The 20,507-nt window shown below is 40.2% G+C and overlaps 1 protein-coding gene across 1 annotated transcript; it reads right to left on the bottom strand.

The window, feature by feature from the left end:
* Positions 1-2,810: 2,810 nt before the first annotated feature.
* LOC147444989 (uncharacterized) lies at positions 2,811-3,509 on the bottom strand. Its single transcript, XM_086527980.1, has one exon. The coding sequence runs from the start codon at positions 3,402-3,404 to the stop codon at positions 3,219-3,221; it is 186 nt and encodes a 61-aa protein (XP_086384106.1). The 5' UTR covers positions 3,405-3,509; the 3' UTR covers positions 2,811-3,218.
* Positions 3,510-20,507: the final 16,998 nt, after the last annotated feature.

The raw sequence follows: 20,507 nt of genomic DNA, 5'->3' as shown, positions 1-20,507 counted from the left end.
ACATCTAGGGTGGACAATGTTATTGCTCCACTTGAAGATACATCTTCAATGATAAATGGTCTGTTTCTATTTTTCTTAAACTTGGGAATGTGTTGCGTAAGGGAATAGACTAGAACTAAGTCTCCTTTCTTGAAGATTTTTGTGATTAAGTGGGAATCAAAAAACTGTTTTTGTTTCCGCTTTTGTGCATAGATATGAGCTACAGCAGTTAGCCTTTTCTCGTCTAGCTTTTCTAAATCTTCAAGTCTTTCCGACAATTCATGTCCAGTCCACTCAAGATTATGTGCTATCCTTAATGTCGGCAATAGAAATTCTATTCGCAATATGGCATCAAGACCATAAACGAGGTTAAAAGATGTAGCATTTAGAGCTGTTTTGAATGAAACTCGATAAGCCCATAGAGAAGCATGGAGATTCATTTCCCAGTCTGTCCTTCTTGAACTAGCCACTTTAGTCAGCACCGAGCTAAGAATTTTATTCGTATGCTCAGCTTATCCGTTTGCTTGTGGGTGATAAGGAGCTGATTTGTTATGGATAAACTCATTAAGCAAATACTCTATTACCTCATTGAGGAAATGAGTTCCCCGATCACTGACAATCTCTATTGGTAGTCCATATCTCGTGAATACATACTCATATAAGAATACAATAGTGGTTCTGGCATCATTCTTTTGAGTTGCTTTAGCCTCGGCCCACTTGGTCAAATAGTCCGTAGCTACAATGATATATTAAGCTTGGATTCTATAAGCAGGTGGCTATATTGGTCCAACAAAATCTATACCCCATTTTGCGAAAGCTCTAGCCCCCATCACTGGTCTTAAGAACATGCTATCTACTCGTGTTGACATTTTTGCTCATTGACAAGCATCACATCTTCGAACATATTCTTTGGCATTTGCAAAAAGTGTTGGCCACCATATGCTTGCCATCAATATTGCTCTTGCGGTGGTCTCACTAGAAAAGTGACCTCCAACTAATCCAGCATGTGCTTGTTCTATAATCGGAATATACTCTTTTCATTTGCACAAAGATACAAATGTTGATCTTTACCTCTCCGATACAATTGGTTGCCAATAAGAGCATAGTCTCTTGCTTCAGTTTCAATTGCTCTTTGACGGCGTTTACTCATATCCTTAGGAAATGTTCAGCTCGATAAGTAAGTAACCAGATACACCGTACGTTAGGTTGGAAACAAATAACAAATTTCACTAGCAATGGAGAGAGAATAGGGGGGAGGAGGGACGGGGGACGAGCGGGGAGCGTTATTGTCATACAAATATTTCCAAGGGACATCAAGGATCTATATGACAGTGCAAAATGGCTCTTGAGAATGACCCCAAAAGGAACTCATGAGTAATGCATACTATGTGTGTGTGCGCTTTTTATCAAAATTTCAAGGGCAACTAAAATATCACCTTCCTTCTTGAAAGAAGGGCAATGCTAAAGAAAAATGAGTCTGCATACTATTTTACATGATTGACAAAATCAAAGTTTTGATGACACTTGTATTTTGTACAACGGTTGGAGATACCAAAGATGAACAAGTAGCTCGCTTGAAGAAAATACTAATGGTTTCAAAACAAAAATATTCACTACCTACATAGTGTAAGGACACTTTAAAGAGAAAGAGAAGAATATGAGAAAGGGAAAATAAAGGAGAAGAAAAACACAAATGCACCAATGTGAAGTAGGCCACCTCTTATTTGGACACAAAAAGTCTTTTAACTTGTCATTTCCTAAACTCACCCTTCACTTACGCACTTCGAAAGAAATTTGTCACAAATAACAAACGAAAAAGAAACAAAAGGGTAGGCTAAGGGGTTATGGTGCGAGAGGTTGATCCATGGTGAGTTGGCCTCAACATTCACTTCAATGCTCGAGGCATATAAATTGCATCATAAAAAAAGAACTTAAAACCTTCCCTCTAAGAAGTCTATAATTAACGGAGGTAGGTTCACTTTATCAAAAGCCTCTTCAAATAAAAAATGACCCCACCAAAAGTTCGCGAGGAGTTGAGCCAGCTCAAATTTGAAGAATTTTTAGTCAAAAAAATTTAATTTATGTACAATATTTTTTCTTCTCAAATAGGGTTTTCAGAGGGTAAAAATGAACCAAAGCCCACTCCATAAAATATCATTTTCCTAAACCCTAGTATTTTGTGCCCACCTTTTCCTAACCAAGCAATGTCATTCTACTGAACTTTTGGCAAACTCCTAAATTCTAGCCACACAAAGCCTCAACATTTGTAGGCAACGGTCACATGATGTATATTTATAAGTTACTTTTTGAAATGGTTGGGCCTCATGCATGGTGACACACACATCTATTAGTTATTTGTCTTATGTGCAACTATGCAAGTCTTTATGTAACTATGCCGGTTTTGGCTTGGTTGCATCAAAAATATCACTTACAACCGATGCATGTGTGACCATATCCTTAGCCTTCCTGCTGCGTTTTTGAAGAAGCTTGCATTCCCAGTGTCTTCTCGATTATACTACGTGATTCACTCTTTTCACTTCTCAAGTGGCACTTGATACCTCAGTAAGTTTTATCCCAAGTGCTAATTTTTGAAGGCACTTTTAGCCTTCAAAAGAAGGATAAGACTCTGACAAATCTTTAAGCTGCCCTTCATAGTTTAGCTCAAATATGGGTTGAGGAAGGTTAGGCTGAAGTTCCACTTCCAATAAAAGGTTAAGGTCACGCTTCAAAATGAGCCTTGCAAGGGACCTAATTTCCATGCTCCCCTCTCTCTCTCTCTCTCTCTCTCTCTCTCACATACACACAGAGTGCAAAAAAGGCTAAAGATTGAGTCCTGCAAAGTACTGTGTGAAATACTCATGTCGAAAACACTACCAAATTATGGGGAGCAGGAATCCAATCCCCATTGCAACGATACGATCTTCACGTGCTTTCCATTGTCCGATGGCACCCGCACATCAGCGACTTTCTTGCAAATAGGCACAAATTAAACAAGGTATTATACAAGCATGTATGGTCCGATCATATGCTCATAATCACAGGCTAAAGTGAGGAGATACAAGGATGGCTTTGCAGATCAGTCATTAAAGACAGCGAGAAAATGAATGCGGGCTACACAATTACAAGCTTGGTTCTTAAATGAGGTATGCAGACTTGAAAATCTTACTCGGGACATGCAGCATAGTCGAGGGGGGGGGGGGGGGGATATCCAAGTAGCTGATGAAGGCAGAGAGATTGAATTAGATGGCAAGGGCCTTCCTGCCCGGCGAATCAGCAGCCTTGAGGGTTTCGGCAATGATCTTCTGTGCAAGGCGGCTGCGGGCCTGCACGCGCATGCTGTTGGTGAGATCCACCTTCTTGTACTTGGCCATTTTCAACTGCTTCAGCTTCTCGTACTTGGTCTTGATGAACCGCCCCAGCCCCATCTCTCTCTCTCTCTCTCTCTCTCTCCTCACATGCAGACACGCACCTCTAGCGCCTCGCTGTTAGCTAGCTTGGCAGAGCTCAAGGAAAGAGGGCAAAGTTTGCGCGTAGTAAAAAAGCCTTTCATTCTTATATTTTGTCAGCTACATTGCGCCACTTGCCAAGTACGGATCCTTTAAATTCAAAGCAGTGGGCCATGCTCCCCTCGCCCCCTCTTCCCGCCCCCGAGTCCCTCTTGAGAAACAAGTCTAGAGTTCAAGTCTAGAGTTCAATGGGCCATGCTTCTCTCTCCCGAGTCCCCCGAGTCCCTCTTGAAAAACAAGTCTAGAGTTCAAGACTCCGGGGATAGATCTTTTGAGGTCTCCTTGACTCAATTTGACCACATTCCTCTCTCTCTCTCTCTCTCTCTCTCTCTCTCTCTCTCTTTGTGACTTTTTTTCACAGATTATGGGAGCTCCCCCAACAACCTTTATTTAACCTCAACAATCTCTTCTAGAAGACTAGCACAGAAGGGAAACAAGGAGTCTGTGTATTCCTCCCAAACAACTACTTGGATGAGTTTGCATGGATTGGACATGGACCAGCTCCCACCCTTCAAGTACAATTTGAATTGCCCCATCCTTCCTCTCAATAGATCACAAATGAATCAAGTTATAAGGGCTGATAGCTTGAAGATAGAGACGAGAGAACACGGATCTCTGACGGCCACTCCCTTTAATGCCAAAGATGGATTGTTATTACTAGACCATTTTTATACTTATTCTAGAGGATGATTTTATTGCTCAACCACAAAATATGGATACACATCTCTTTCATGGCAGGCGAGCTACCATCCTTCTGCTCATAGACTAAGAACAATGGATAGTAAATGGGCAAACATTCCACCACATGAGAGGATATGCGATCTTTGAGTCTATGCATAACGAGGAGAATTACATATGTACATGCACAATGCGCTATGATACATTGGGGGCACGGAGTGTTTGGGGGGGGGGGGGGGGGGGGGGGGGGGGGGGGGGGGGGGGGGGGGGGGGGGGGGGGGGGGGGGGGGGGGGGGGGGGGGGGGGGGTTATTACCTCATCAACGAGGGCTTTGGACCCCATCATCGTGCCATGGAATATGAGAATCAGAGATGCCTTGGACTCTTCCTTCTAGAGACTCAAAGGCATCACATAGCACCCTTTACAAAAGAACCCATACAAGAGAAATGACATATTTCCTTTACAGATCAACCTCTATACACAATCAAGCTCAACAGATGGAGAGTCCCCCCTTTCCTTGTGTGTGTGTGTGTGTGTGTGTGTGTGTGTGTGTGTGTGTGTGTGTGTGTGTGTGTGAGAGAGAGAGAGAGAGAGAGAGAGAGAGAGAGATGCCATCACAGTAGTGAATTCACTCTTTCTCTTACAATCACCCCCGTCCATGTGGAGGGCACTAAGACTTCTAAGTGTGTCAGTTAAAGCTCAAGATGGCAATAATTGCTGAATAAAACTCTTGTTCTTATATGTAATATGTGGAAAATTTGATACAGTTTTGTCTGCATATGCAATGATTGACGTTGTTGCACTTAAACTTGATGGATTGGGTATTAAGGTAGTGCCACAAGTTATGGGAGTTTGGAGGCTATGCTATGGGTTATTTGGCTAGTACTTCCTATTATGTATGTAGACTTTCTTGGAATGTTCTCATGATTGTATGACATTGATGGATTATTGGAGAGAAAAAGATGAGAATGACCTGTCAATGTCTTTCCTCCCTCAAATAGCAAGGTGAATATCCAATGGCTCTTTAACAATTTGTAGCCCTTTTTCAAGTCACAATTAAACCTTCAGCTTGACAATTGTCCTGACATTACTCCCCCTTTTCAATCTCTTCCTGTAAAATTTTGTATTTCCTCATGTGATGGAACCCTCATGAAGTTTGTCCTTCCTCCTTATCAGTGCTTGTTGTCTAAAGTGATCGAACCCTCATGAGGTTTGCCCTTCCTCCTGATAAGTGCTTGTTGTCTATAGTGTTTAGTGTACAAGTTCACAGTGATCTAGAATATTGATTTTAGTTCAAAATGTTGAACTTGATGCTCAATAAATTTCATCAACAACCACTTGTGCCCACAATATATATTGGCATCAATATGGAGTTGTTTCATCAAATTCATGCTAATAATCCATAATACCTAGGAGATAACTTGTAATTAGATCTAATGCTCTCTAGCCTAGAGAAAGACTTGCTTACCTCTACACCTATTCTATAATAACAACTTCACACATGATGATATATGCAAGCTATGCCTCTTCCGGCCACTTTCATCCCTCGCCAACTCCATTCACTCCGTGAGTGGTGGGCTGACAGTAGGAGGTCGAGAGGCATGAATGTTGGTCTATTGTGTAAGAGCACCAGGAAAAATATGAACCCCAAAAGGGCCCTTTAGCTTAAGGGGTGATTAAGCATGGACCAATAGGAAGAGGGTGGTTGCCACATCTATAGCCTCAAAAAAGTAGAGTAGGGGGGGCCATGGGGGTCTATTTGTTCCCCTCTTTATAGCTTTGTCCCCTAAAAAGAGAGAGAAGGGGGGGGGGGGGGGGGGGGGGGCTTTCCCTCCATTTTCATGGGCGTCCATAAAGTAACCCTAAAATTTGTTATTTTTTAAAAAATCTCTAAACCTCACTTTTTACTCCCCAAAAGCTTCCCTAACCAATACATGGTCAAAAATCTATTCTCTTTCACCAAAATCTATATTTCTCATCCATTACCCTCCATTCTACCTCTCTCTCTCTCTCTCTCTCTCTCTCCAAGCTTTCCATAGCTGCAACACATATGAAACTTTTCCATAGTTGCAACGCATATGGAAGCTTTCCATAGCTGCTCACGCATTTTCCCTCCAAAGTCAGCATTTTCTCTAAACACACACACTCTCTCTCTACGTGCTCTCAGCGGGTTCTAGACATGTAAGTTACCACGTGAGTTCAGTGTTTTAATTGCCAAAATTTAAAAAATTTAACAGGATTATATTAACAGAAGGGGGGTTTTGATCGATTTTTAAAGAAAAAATAAGTTTTTGAAGAAAAAGGGATCATTTTATTACCTTAAGTATGTAAGTAAAGGGGTTTTCTTAATACCCTTTGAATGCATGTTATATGAATATTTTCTTAAAGGTACACCCCCCAAGTAAGTGCTTCCCCATTTTCATGTACACCTCTATTGTCCTCTCTCCCCAAGATCTCCATGGCTACAACACTTGTGGAGACTTTTCCAAGCACCTCTTCTTTCTTTTTTCTACCACTTCATAGCCCATCATCTACAAGATATTCATGTCTATGGCTGCAACATTAGGGTAAACTTCTCCAACCCTCTCTTCTACCCTTTCAGCTACACCTTCTTAGCTCATCATCTCCAAGCTTTCCATGGCCCTAGAGCACCTACAAAAACTCTATCAACCACCTCTTGGCTCCTTGCCATGGATGTTGTATTTCACTCCAATGTTCTCCATTGAAGTTTTAATCCTCTGTATCTCCCTCTCTCCAAAATCTTTAACGTCTTCCTTCTCCATCTCTGGCTCATTCAAAACCATCATCAAACCCTCTTAATGTAGCCCCTTCCTTTCTGTAGCAATGTCAAACTCTACTACTCACAGAAATCCAAAAGATGAGGTAGAAAGGGTTGTCTTGTACAACATGAGAGATTATAATGGGGAGTGGGTGCCTCAAGTGTCCAGCAATGTCACTTGGGTCTTCATGCAACCTGCAGCCACAGGGCCTCATGATGTTCGAGATTGTGGCAGGTTGGATCAACATTGGAAAGGGAGACTGCTTGGGGTCGAATACCATAGGATCAATGGGACGGTGGCTTTTGTTCAACATGTGTATTCAATGCCTAATATTTGTTTGGGGCACACTAATCCAAGACTTTTTTCGCCTAGCTATAAGTTGCTTCTCTTTTTTTTTTTAATAGATATATGCATTGAGTTGACCTATGTGTTCAAGTATGCGAGTATGTTTATTTTGGGCCATTTGATGTATGTGTAGATATATTTCCATCAAACTTGGAGAGCAACAACAATTAAGAAGTCTCTCTGGAACCTTTCAAGCTTTTCATGTTGACATTGGTGCCATGATGCTTCCCGGTGTGCAACCATTGACGCTACTTCAAAGAAAAATCTTCTTCTACTCACACACATATGTAGTACCCACCTCTGAGAATGGCTATGGTAAGATCAGTGGAATTTAAATGCCATTTCTTCTTAGCCTGGAGTGGCCGCAGCTTGATGTTTGGTCCATCTTATCCATAAAGGAGAAGATGAGTTTTGACATTCTTTCCTTCTTGAAGTTTGGGAAGGTTTTTAGGTATGTAGGTCTAAGTCAGTGTTGTCCCATGCATATTTTTGTGCATTTATTTAAGGCCTTGCCATTCAATCTCACACCCATTATGTTTATATGCAAGAATGTGTCTTTTGAAGCATTGCAACCCTTGTTAGGAGAGACTTAGGGTTTTATAGAGGGCATGAATCAGGGAGATAGATATCGATGCAAGCTAGGGGCTTCAGGTATTGGGATATGGTACTTAAAAGTTTGCACAATTTTGTATATACGCTTCCACTATGAGCGGTGGATGTGTAAGACTGGGAAATGGATACCTCTACAAAGCGTTGAAGGAAATCTTATGACATTTGACATTCATATTACAATGCCAAATGATCTCTGAAATTGTGCAAGTTAGTTATTGCAATTGTTGACATAGTTACCTTGGTTGCTTCAAAGATTGCATTTGCAGAGCACGCAAACGTCACGAAGGAGGAGTTCTTGGAAACCCAAGCCAAGGTTGTGGAAAATCAACAACCTCTTCTTGTTGAATCACCTGACTATGATGCCCCAAACATTGTTGATGAGAGGAGATCGTCCCTCAACCTCACATCGATTATGGATGTCGACAACAGACTACATGCGGTAATTGTCTTCCTTGTGTAATTGGCCATCCCAATGTATTTTCCTAACACGAACTTTTGCAAGAACTTTTGGACATGGACGTGTGGTCAGATCGCAAGTGGGGAGAGCGCAAAGTGTTTGGTCCGCAAGCAACACTTGCAAACTACATCGGCAAACTACCCATGGGCAACATCTACATTATCCACAAGGAATTCTCCCTTGATGGACATTTTTCTTTTTGGGTCTTGAAGGCTGTCAACAAGCTCTTTGTGCTTGTCTAATATACCATAGAATGTGCATGTAATTTTTCTTGTAAAAAAATCCCTTGCGGTGGCCATTTTTGGCATAGGTTTTCGCAGCGGCAAGGTCTTAGCCCGTGTAGCTATCAATCAAGCCCTAGGAGAGGAAGACCCACAAGACATAGCGGCCTCAGTCCTAACTTCCATTCTACCTAATGCTGAAACAAGACGCAAGGAATTTTCACAATGCCTCCTAACAGAAAACTGGGTGCAAATACATGGATTTCAGTGAAATTTACTTTTCTAGTTCTGAATGGGCAAATTTATTGTGAGTTTTCTTAGCTACCTTGAATCTTTATTTGGTATAGAGACATGGTGTTCATCAGTAGATCAATTTAAAATCTATGCTTGTACAAGTGCTTTGTGGGTCAGTCTCTATCTACTGTGACAATGTCGGGGGTCCCAACTTGCCAGACGGAGGGGTCAGTAGATAGGCAAGTAACTGTCACAGGATGTGTCATTAGCTTTCAAATGGTATTCTAAATGCCAATGTTGTGTTGGATTTGTCTCAAAAACTGCACAAAAAAACCCTATTCACAAGGTAGCAGTTTTGGGCAAAACAATTGCTCTTGTTTTGGCCAAAATCGATGTCTTGTGGACAGGGGTTTTTAACACTGTTTGGGCCAAAACAAGCATATCTGGTGCCTTCTAGATGTCAATCAAAGGCATTTTGGTAGTGTCTCTCAATCTTCCACAGGTATAGAAGGTTGGGAAGGCATTAGTAGAAAACAATTGTCAATGAATACGTTTTTGGGTCTCATTTGCTATTTGAAATGCACACATCATATCTGTTTTGGCCCTGAAGGTGCAAAAGGCCCCTGTCCACAAGGCAACAATTTTGGGCAAAACAAGTGCATTGTTTTGCCCAAAATCTTTGCCTTGTGGGCAGGGGCCTTTTGCACCTCCAGGGCCAAAATAGATATGATGTGTGCGTTTCAAATGGCATTTGAAGCATGTTGTGAAGGTTTTGTAGTACTAGTCAACAAGATACTCATCCACACCTCCCCATCTCCCCATCCGCGTTCAATGGCATGGTGCGCACGAACCACCCGACAATGTATAGAAGACTTATAAAAATTTACTGGACACAAATTAAATACAAAAAACTTAAATGACATAAGAAGCGACACATTGCAAAGTGAGTAACCATCATTTCATTTCCAAATTTGAAGTCATTACATATCCATTGCAAAAGGGTATTGTTGTACATATTACTAGCTACAGGTTCCCTCATATCCGACGGGCTAGTGCCAAATCTCTTTTCATTATAGATACACGCTTGGCATGGATGGCACACAAGTTGGTATCCTCAAATAAACCCTCCAAGTATGCCTATGTGGCTTCTTGAGTCCTTTGAGGCCGATGGGCTGCATGCATAGCTCAATGTTGTAGCTTTGCAAAATCTCCCCGCATGAAGGAGCCCTTCAGATGATAAGTTTGAAAAACTTTTGATAATGTCAAATCTCAGCAAAGGCTCTGCTAGAACGGGGAACACTGCAAGGTTTCCTATGCAGTGTCGCTTGCCCATCTTGCTGTCACCGAACCGATTTTTTGTAAAACTTTGTTTTGTGGCAATTCTTGGGAGGTGGGTTTGCATCCTCTGGGACAAAATTGTCGTCGTCGCTAGACTCCTCTTCTTGAGGTCTTAACAATAAAAATATGACACTCATCCTCTCTAGCCTTCATTGCTTCACAATTTGGCACTCGTCAAGCTTGAGAACAAACACCAACTTGGTTCCCAGCACTGCAAGAGAAGAAAGGAAATAAGTGAAGGTCATACAAAGACAATGAAAAGGAACTTCACATGTTTCTTTCCTCACCATTAGGAGGTAGTGTATAAGAGACAACCATTGCTTGTTGAATCCTCTTCAAATTGACAAAAATATTATTTGAGTAACGTCAATATTATCTGCATGATTCCTTGCATTGGCAGCTTTCTTAGCACTTGGTGGAGATTGTACAAAGATAGATGAGGTCATTGTCTCCTTAATATGAAAATAGTTACCTAGACGTGAGAAAACATCTTCATTGGATTCCCGTCTAGAAAGTTTCACCTTGTGTGGCACTAGGAATACATTCTCAGTAACTCCTCATTCCCTCAAAGAATCCTTAAGGAGACCATGTAGTGCAATGCAACCCTTTGTACTAATTCCAACTTCATCACATGCCTTTCGCACATCAACATCACTCACGAGATTAGAAAACTTACACATCACCTCCTTGGTTACAACATCATTAATATGTTTTCCTCTCAGTGCACGCAAGAGTGCTATGACATCTTCCTTCTTAATGAAACTACTAAGCAAATGGACGGGATACTCTTTGCTTTTCGCTACCACATGTCTCTTAGATGAGATTGCTATAATCAAAATAAAAAACAAAACAATCACGACAGAAACAACTTCATATATGTAGGAGATACTATAGGGTATTCCAAAATGCACCTTGTAGCCGTAACTCTTCTCTTCCAAGCACCATCTTTGGGAGCAAGAGTCTCTATGGATGAGAAGCTCTTCTTATGCTCCCTTGCACCTAAAGACATCTCTTTCAAATGCAATATGGTACCCTCAAGCTTTGCAATCTTACCATCCTTCTCTTCCACATGTTCCTGAAGACTTTGTGCTTCTTTCTCAACACATGAATGATCCTCTGTTGCAAACTAGAAGTGTTATGAAGGAGAACTTGGTGTTGATGCATCCACGATTGCACACTATGAGCTCGCATAGTAGACAACCACTTGCAGTAGCCAAGCAGACCTTGCTCCCCTCTACCTACATATTGCAAGAACGTAGGGAGACTATTGAATGTTGGATACACATTAACCAAAGGGTCATTGGGTAGAGGCAATCATCCACCCAAAGATCCACATTGGTGTGACTTGCACTGTGGAATTTTTGTGTTGTATGCAAGTCATAGCACTTGGAGGGTGCGAACTCTTTTGGCAATCGGATATGTACGCTTTTTTTTTTTTACCATGACGTTCGCATTGTGGATGGAAGGTTTGTAATATTATTTAGCTCCAGAGCATGGATGGGTTTGTATAACATGGAATGAAGGAGGTAGAGAGGGGCCAAGGCAGATATTATGGGTTATATATTATGTAGCTTAGGCCTGTTGTAGAAAGGATCAAAGAGTTAACATTAGGAGATGAGCTGCAGGATGTGAGAGAGAGAGAGAGAGAGAGAGAGAGAGAGAGAGATTAAAGTGGTTGATTGTGCTAAAAGTAAGGGAGAGGTAAGAGAGGGAGATAAACAAAGGGAGATAAACAAGTATAAGCGTTGTAAAGTGTGAGAAAGAAAGGGGGGAGATAAAGCTAGTGTATTGCCATTGTCATCAAATATCTAATATCTAACCAACCCAAATGATTTTCTCATATTAAACTGATCATTTAATATGGGATAATAAACGGGAACAAGGGTTAGAATATAGACATGTGCTTACGGATCTATCTCAACACGGGACCAATGGTAAAGGGGCCCAAATGAAAGATGGTATGTCAAAGAGCAAGGTTAACTAATGAATCTTAAAAGACCTTAGGGTTAGCTTCATTAAAGACCTCCAATGGTTAGTGTTAAAAGTCCTTTTGACCTTAAGCAAGCTAGGGTTGTGCTTGAGGTTAGACAAGCTAGGGTTGTGCTTGAGGTGGGAACCCGATCTAAACTTAGGCAAGCTAGGGCTGTGCTTGAGGTGGGAACCCGACCTAAACTTAGCAAGCTAGGGCTGTGCTTGAGGTGGGAACTCCACCTAAGGTGCTTGTCATGATTGATGACTAATGTACTTGAGGTACTTGTCACATTTAATGAGGAAGTTGCTTGAGAAGCTTCCTATGCATCGGGGGTAAGATGCTTGAGTAAAAACGAGAACCTACTCACTTAATGAGGAAGTTGCTTGAGAAACTTCCTATACATAAAAATCTCAAAGTTAGGGGAATTCTACAAGAGCACATGGGACACATGTCAGACTCTCACTAAGCTTAACCACATGGTGTGCTTGAATGCTATTGGTTGGGCTAAAGAGGGGTCCAATGAGCTTCTAGTTCCATCCAAAAAATATCTAGATATTTTCAATCTCTCTCTCTAAGGGGTAAGGAGGACACTTGTCAAAAGACTACCCATGTACTTGACTACATGCTGCATGTGATTGGCTAGGGGGAGAGGGGTCCAATGAGATTGCAACATGCAGAAAGCTCACAACTCGCCCAAAGCTAGGGGGATATACTCTACACACACTCCTTTGCAAGGCCATTCTCACTTGGGGAAAGTTGAGGAACACCACCTCCTTCTCCAAGCTTGTGAGAAGTAAGAGCCTACACCAACACTCTTGGCTATGGAATGCATTAGGTGAAATTTGGACTCACAAACAGGCCCTTTAAGCAGTTTGACTTTACCTCTCTCTACCAAAACGGACGCATGGATACATTTTTGCAAACAAACTCCAAAGTTGGAGGTGGTTTGACAGTTAGAATGTCCTCTTCAAGCTCTATCTATTGATATATAGCACGCCATGAGATTCCTTATATTTTAGAAGATTCTTTTTTGATTCACTTTTAAAATATGAGGAATCTCATGGCGTGCTATATATCAATAGATAGAGCTTGAAGAGGACATTCTAATTGTCAAACCTCCTTCAACTTTGGAGTTTGTTTGAAAAAAAAAATTTATCCATGCGTCCGTTTTGGTAGAGAGAGATAAAGTCAAACTCCTTAAAGGGCCCCTTTGTGAGTCCAAATTTCACATAATGCAAATCCAACCAAGAGCCATGCTTCAATGCTTAAGCTTGCGATCTTCTCCATCTTCATTACTATGCTATTATGTATGCTAGCAAGAAGAGTAATGATAAGTGAGGAACTATTTCTTTCTCCTATGGAATGTTTCTTCTTCCTCTTCCCTATCCTCATTCCCCGCTAGCTCTCTCCACCTTCGAAGGTGTTTGAGGCCTTGGGACTGAGGCTTGGGATAGTTAATGCTTTCTTCAAGTTTATGTTATGTTTGTGATGCATGAAGCTTTCCATCTTCATTGCATCACCCAGGTTACAAGGAACACAAAGATTGTATTGTACCAAGTTTCTCTTGATGGGAGAAACTATAATACAAATGCCTATTGGAGGGGGGACCGGCTCCATATGAATCCGGTTCTCAACTATTGTCATGTTCTCTAAACTCTCTCTCTTGCAAAAGTATTGTTCATGTCAAGTTAACTAGGTACCATGTTTATGTTGCTACCATCAATTAAGTTCACCCGCTATGCTCACAAAGTAATCTCTCAAACGTGCTTCACCTAATTTCTTAATTCCGCTACTCTCAAAGTTCATAGGCCATTTCCATTACAACCATGATTTTTTTTTTTTAATGTATATATTTGTTTTGGAGGGTAGTTTTAAGTAGAAATGGGACCTATTTGAGAGTTTTGAAAAAAATTGAATTTTGGGATTATGATTATGGACGTTTTGATGAAGTGGCAGGGATGGAGAGAAGTAGTTGTATGTGGGTAGGAAGGAGGAGCGGGGAGGGAGTTGGAGATTTGGAGGTAAATTCAAAAAGAGTTAAAAAATATTTTTTCAAGCTGTTGTGTTGAGAAGATGACGAAGAAACCTCATTTTTATGTATATAAATATATGTTGGGGGATAGTTTTAGGTAGAAATGAGGTCTATTTGAGAGTTTTGAAAAACAGTGACTTTTTGGGCTAGGGTTATGTACGTTTTTTATGATGTGGCAAGAATGTGGATTGGGGGGTAGTTATTGTCATATCCCCACTCTCCCTTGTCATATTGAAAAGGTAGAGAGAGAGAGAGTGTAGCTACCTCCCACCAGTAGTCTCTATTTAAGTCTAGAAAAAGCCTATGAGGGCCTAAAAAAAGACTATAAAGCTACCCTCAATCGCTGCCCTTGTCCCCTTAACCACACTATTTTTAGCATTAACGTTTAAAATTAGGAATCCTTACAAGTCCTTTTGTGGTTCATAGTTTTCCTAATGGGACCTTTATGCACAAGCACGGCCATGCCACCCTTGTAGGTTCACGCTCTCTCCTCTAGTTTGGATTCTGCATGCTCCTCTCATAGTGTTTTGATTGCGTTGGGGAGTTGGAGCCCTCTCTCACTCTATCTCTTCTCTCTCAATTTTAATGTAGTAGGTGGTTGCGAGCCCCACTCCCCTCCTTTGTCCATGTTGAATTGGCCATAGCTGGCCATGGCTGATGATCCATGCGTCCTCCACAGGCATACAAGGCCAAGGGGTCCTTATATTGATCACAACTACCCCCACACTCTATAACGGGTGCTCCTATGTACACCTCGTCTCTCTTCTGTGTGTGGGAGAAATGCCATCACAATAGTGAATTCACTCTTTCTCTTACAATCACCCCCATCCGTGTGGAGGGCACTAAGTCTCCTAAGTGTGTCAGTTGGAGCTCAAGATTTCAATAATTGTTGAATAAACCTTGTTCTTATATGTAATATGTGGCAAAATGATACAATTTTGTCTACATATGCAATGATTGTTGTTGCACTTAAACCGGATGGATTGGGTATTAAGGTAGTGCCACAAGTTATGGAAGTTTAAAGGCTATGGGTTATTTGGCTAGTACTTCAGATTATGTATGTAGACTTTCTTGGAATGTTTTCATGATTGTATGACATTGATGGATTATTGGAGAGAAAAAGATGAGAATGACTTGTCAATGTCTTTCCTCCCTCACATAGCAAATTGAATATCCACCAATGGCTCTTTAACTCAAGGGCAACGTATTTGTAGCTCTTTTTTAAGTCACAAATAAACCTTCAGGTTGACCATTGTGTTGACATTACTCCCCCTTTACAAAAGATTTTTTTATTAATCCCTTCCCGCAAAATTTTATCTTTCCTCGTGTGATGGAACCCTCATCAAATTTGTCGTTCCTTTTGATAAGTGCTTATTGTCTAAAGTGTTTTGTGTACAAGTTCAAAATGTTGAACTTGACGCTCAATAAATTTTATCAATAACCACTTGTGTCAACAATATATATTGGCATCAATATGGAGTGGTTTCATCAAATTCATGCTAATGATCCCTAATACCTAGGAGATAACTTATAACTACATCTAATGCTTTATAGCCTAGAGAAAGACTTTCTTTACTCTACATTTATTCTATAATGACAACTTTACACATGTTGATATATGTGAGCTATACCTCTTCCGATCACCTTCACCCCTCACCAACCCCATTCACTCCATGAGTGGGCTGATAGCACGAGGTCGGAAGGCATGAATGCTGGCATGTTGTGCAAGAGAGCCTTTATGCACAAGCACGATCATGCCACCCTCGCAGGCTCGCACTCTCTCCTCTAGTTTGGATTCTGCATGCTCCTCTCATAGTGCTTTGATTGTGCTAGGGAGTTGGGGGCCCTCTCCATCTCTATCTCTTCTCTCTCAATCTTGATGCAATAGGTGGCTGTAAGCCCCAAGCCTCCTCTTTCCATGTTGGATTGGCCATAGCTGGGCATGGCCGATGATCCACTTGTCCTCTATAGGAACACAAGGCTGAGAGGTCCTTATCCTGATCATAACTCCCCCCACACCACATAAAGGGTTCTCTTGTATACTTGCCTCTGAGGCGGCCTCTTAGCTTACTTCCCCATCTCCTCTACCTCTTCTGGCAAAAGCTCATCAATCTGGAGTTGAAGCAGAACACTCTCTCTCTCTCTCTCTCTCTCTCTCTCTCTCTCTCTCTCTCTCTCTCACTCTCACTCACACACACACACACACACACACACAATATAGATCCGACAACTCCTAGTACAACCAGGGCTTTTGAATCTCTCTACTCAATTCCCTGGGATTACTTGGATGCTCTCTCAATTTTGTGAATCCTCGCAGTCAAAATAATTCACCTTCAGTAGTCCCTAATCTTACTATGCAATAGTGTAAGCAATAGGGGGCACCACCAACTCTTTCTTTCTCTCTTCTCTCTCACATCTACGTTGGTTTCTTGAAACTTTTTGTCTGATAACTTCCTATAACTTGCTTGGTGCAAACTTTGATGACATAGTGGGCTGCATCATGGCAACAATTGTTTATGGGATCAATGTAACTGTTCTCAGATGTATTGTCTAAGCTAAAATAGTTTATATATATGCTAATGATTCTATTCATTTATTATTCCTTTTTGGAGTCTAGAAGATTTATGAAGCATAGAATTTCATCCATTGGTGGATAGGGTCTCTCTCTCTCTCTCCCTCCCTCTCTCTCTCTCTCTCTCTCTCTCTCTCTCTCTAAAACACTCAAATGTGCATGCATACACATACATGTTTGGATGCTCTTTAATAGGAATCTCAAGCTAGCCCTTTTGATGTGTACAAGATGAAAGAAAATATGTATCTCAAGATGATGGTTGCATCTTTACTTATTATTATTGATGGTTAAGCCTAATAGAAAATATGTATCTCAAGGTGGTGGTTGTATCTTTCTTTCATTATTTTCCGTGGTTAAGCCCATGTTGGGATGGAATTGTTTTGAGAGAAGATCCGGACGAATGGTTTCTTGAACAATTCCAATTTCCTCACACACATACCTATCTACCTCTCACCATCTCTTCCAAAACCCAAGTATACACACCTAGAATAGCACCCCATACACACACGTGAATTGGGCTACAATCTTGCACATGAATGGCACAAAGATTGTAGCCCCAAACTCCACCGCACCTCTTGTGGACTTTCTTGTGGCCTTTGGTATGTAATTTTTAACAATATGGAACAATTATTGGTGCCCAAAATTCACCCACGAAACCCCAAGGGTGAGTTCTCCCTAATTATTTACAAGGGAGTCATTGTGGCTTATGGAAAAATTAACTATAACACTAAATGGACGAGATAATTATTTATTGTCGGCGTCTTCTTTTCAACTCCCAAAGTTTCAATCTACACATCATAAACTCCCTATTAGTAAAATTAAAAAGATAGCACAATAATTAACCATTCATGCTAGCTATCCCAATTGTAGTTACCGACATACAATAGGAGGGTGTCCAATCTCATAACATCACTCCCATCAGAGATAGCAACTGTCCTCGATTGCTCAATAGAGAATCAGCTGGACCGTGAGTGATGAAATATGTGGAAAAGATATGGGAAGTTTTGAAAATATTTGTGGGAATCCACTTAGCATCTTCTTTAGGGTGGCCTATAAAATTCAAAAGATAACAATTATAAACCATGCCAGTGCATGTCGTGATAGTCTCATGATTAACTATTTGGTCACTGTATGAGTTGCACTTCTTGATTAACAAGTGTAGGTAGATCCTCATATATGTGATGTGTAGGTAGGGGTCCTTGAAAGGGTCGTAGTAAACTCATGTAAAATGCATTGTGAATGTGCCAGTGTGAAGGTAATTCTACGCAAAATAACACATCGTTAATCACAACAGAAATCTTGAATGGACCATAAGAACGAGAAGCAAGCTTTACAAAAACATTTGTATCAACACTTTGAATTCTTCTCTTTTCAATTCAAAGAATAACGTAATAGCCTTCCTTAATTTCATGTGCTTTGCGGTCCTTATTAGCATGCTTAGTGTAAAGTTCTTGTGAATGCTTAATAGCACAATGAACACTTTCATAAATATCATGAAATTTGTAGTAAATGTGTCAGTAGTAGGCACAATGTTAGAAAGACGTGAAGCAGGAGTAGGAAGTGAGTGAACATAGACAATCTCAACCTATACCACAGTGAGTGGTATTGTTATAATCAAACTGTAAAATATGCAAGTAATCATCCCACTTCTTTGGTTGAGAAGACACATAAGCTTTTAGTAAACCAATAATAGCGATTAGTGACTTTTGTTTGACCATTACACTCAGGATGGAATGAAAAAGTAAAATCAAGTATAGTACCAAGGATTTCAAAATTGTAGTCCAAAAAGCACTACAAAATTTAGAATCTCTATCAAATATGATTACTTCTGAAAAATCATGATGAGGAAAGACAAGTTTTAAAAAGAGAAGTGTAACTTTATGTGCAATGAGAGTTTCTTGCATGGAATGAAATATGCTTTCCTAGAAAAACTATCAATAATAGTCCAAATCATATCATGCTTGTGAGCAGTGAGTGGGAAACCAGTAACAAAATCCATATAAATGTGTTCCAAAGGTCTTTTAGGAATGGGGAGAGGGTGTAAAAGACCTAATTTCTTACATGTTGTTGCTTTAATCTTTTGGCAAATCAAACAAGATGAAACATATCATTTAACATCACTTTTCATAAAGGTCAATAAAAATCACGACATAAATTTTGAAAAGTAGCAGTAGATCATCTATGTCCAGCATAAGGTCGTTTATGCAATTCTTTAATGAGTAAAACACGAAATGGATTTGTGACACACAGTTATTGTTTGAAGTAAAGAAAATTCTCTTGTATGGTGTATTCAAGAAATGTGTGCAATGAATTTTCAAGCATGTGCAACCATGTAATTTTAAAATCATCATCTTGTGTATAAGTATCAAACATAGAATCAAATGAAGTACCCGTAATGATAGATAGATTATTAAGAGAGGGTCTTTGACTCAAAGCATCAGCCAGAACATTTTCTTTACCAGGTTGGCACTGAATGTTGGGCTAAAAACTTTGATTACAAATAGTAGAGGGGCAACCAAACATTTTTCAACAGTCAACATCTTAATCAACCCTTCTTATGGTAATAAAAAGGTGAAATATTTCAAATGTTTTCAGTTTGGTCAATATGCGGATAAGTGTAGAAACAACCCTACTAAGAGCAATGGTCATTCCAATGGCCAATCGAATGGAGCCGCACATAACCACAACCAAAGAACATTCAACAACAACCACCCAAACAATGCACAAACTAATCTCATCAAAGATGCTATTCCTGACAAGAATGAAGTTGAAGTCAATTACCATGAGGGATATGATCCCAAGTATGATGCCAATGAAAATCCTTCTCCAAGTGTTCCTATATCTCCACACACTCTAATCAAATTTAAAAGCACAATTAAGGGTGAAGATATCACCATTCTTTTAGATGATGGGAGTAGCCATGATTTCATCTCTGCACGATTGGCAAAACAACGTTCTCTATCTCAACTCTCTTCACCTCACAAAGTAAAGACTATCTTTAATAATCAACGTCTCAAGTGTAAAACTCAAGTGACTATTGAAGTTTGCATTGGTGAATTTTCCCATACACTTACATTTATAGTGACACCACTATATTGTATTGATATGATTTTGGGGATGCCTTTTTGACATTAATTTAACCCAGCAATCAATTAATGAAAAGAAAACCTACTCCATCTAAGAATTTTTGAAACATAAAAATTTTTGACTACTTTCTCATACTCAAGCCAAATGAGCAATTCGAAACCAAGGAAAATCATATCTAGTGCTTGTAAACCAACTCTCTGCTCAAACTTGAACTCCTCAAGACTCTTCACATGATGATTTTCTCTCACAATTTAAACATTGTTTCATGCATGATTTGCCTCTTAGAATAGATCACCATCATGGCCTTAAGACCATTAAATTGATATTATCCTCGGACCGGGTAGTAAACCACCTTGTAGAGCACCATATCATGTAAGCCCAATTGCACATAGGGAAATACAAAACCAAATCACATATTTACTTGGCCGAGGAATTATTGGACCTAGTAGTTCACCATACGAAGCTCCAGTACTTCTTGTTAATAAGAAAAATGGAACCTTTTGTATGACAGGGCTCTAAACAAGATCACAATTAAGAATAGGTTTTCTATTCCCAAAGTGGATGATCTACTAGACAAATTAAAAAGAGACAAACATTTTTTAGCAAAATTGACCTGACATCGGGGTATCACTAAGTCAAAATGTTGAGGAAGATGTTTACAAAATTGCATTTAGAACAAAAACACGACACTATG

This window comes from Adiantum capillus-veneris, chromosome 13, assembly GCF_014529385.1.
Source record: "Adiantum capillus-veneris isolate H3 chromosome 13, ASM1452938v2, whole genome shotgun sequence".
NCBI lineage: Eukaryota > Viridiplantae > Streptophyta > Polypodiopsida > Polypodiales > Pteridaceae > Adiantum > Adiantum capillus-veneris.
Note: the sequence above shows the minus strand (reverse complement) of the source record. Positions and strands in the feature narration are given on the sequence as shown.

What these genes read in the sequence shown, in the direction of transcription:
- LOC147444989 (XM_086527980.1), bottom strand. Translation starts at nt 3,404, where the DNA reads ATGGGGCTGGGGCGGTTCATCAAGACCAAGTACGAGAAGCTGAAGCAG.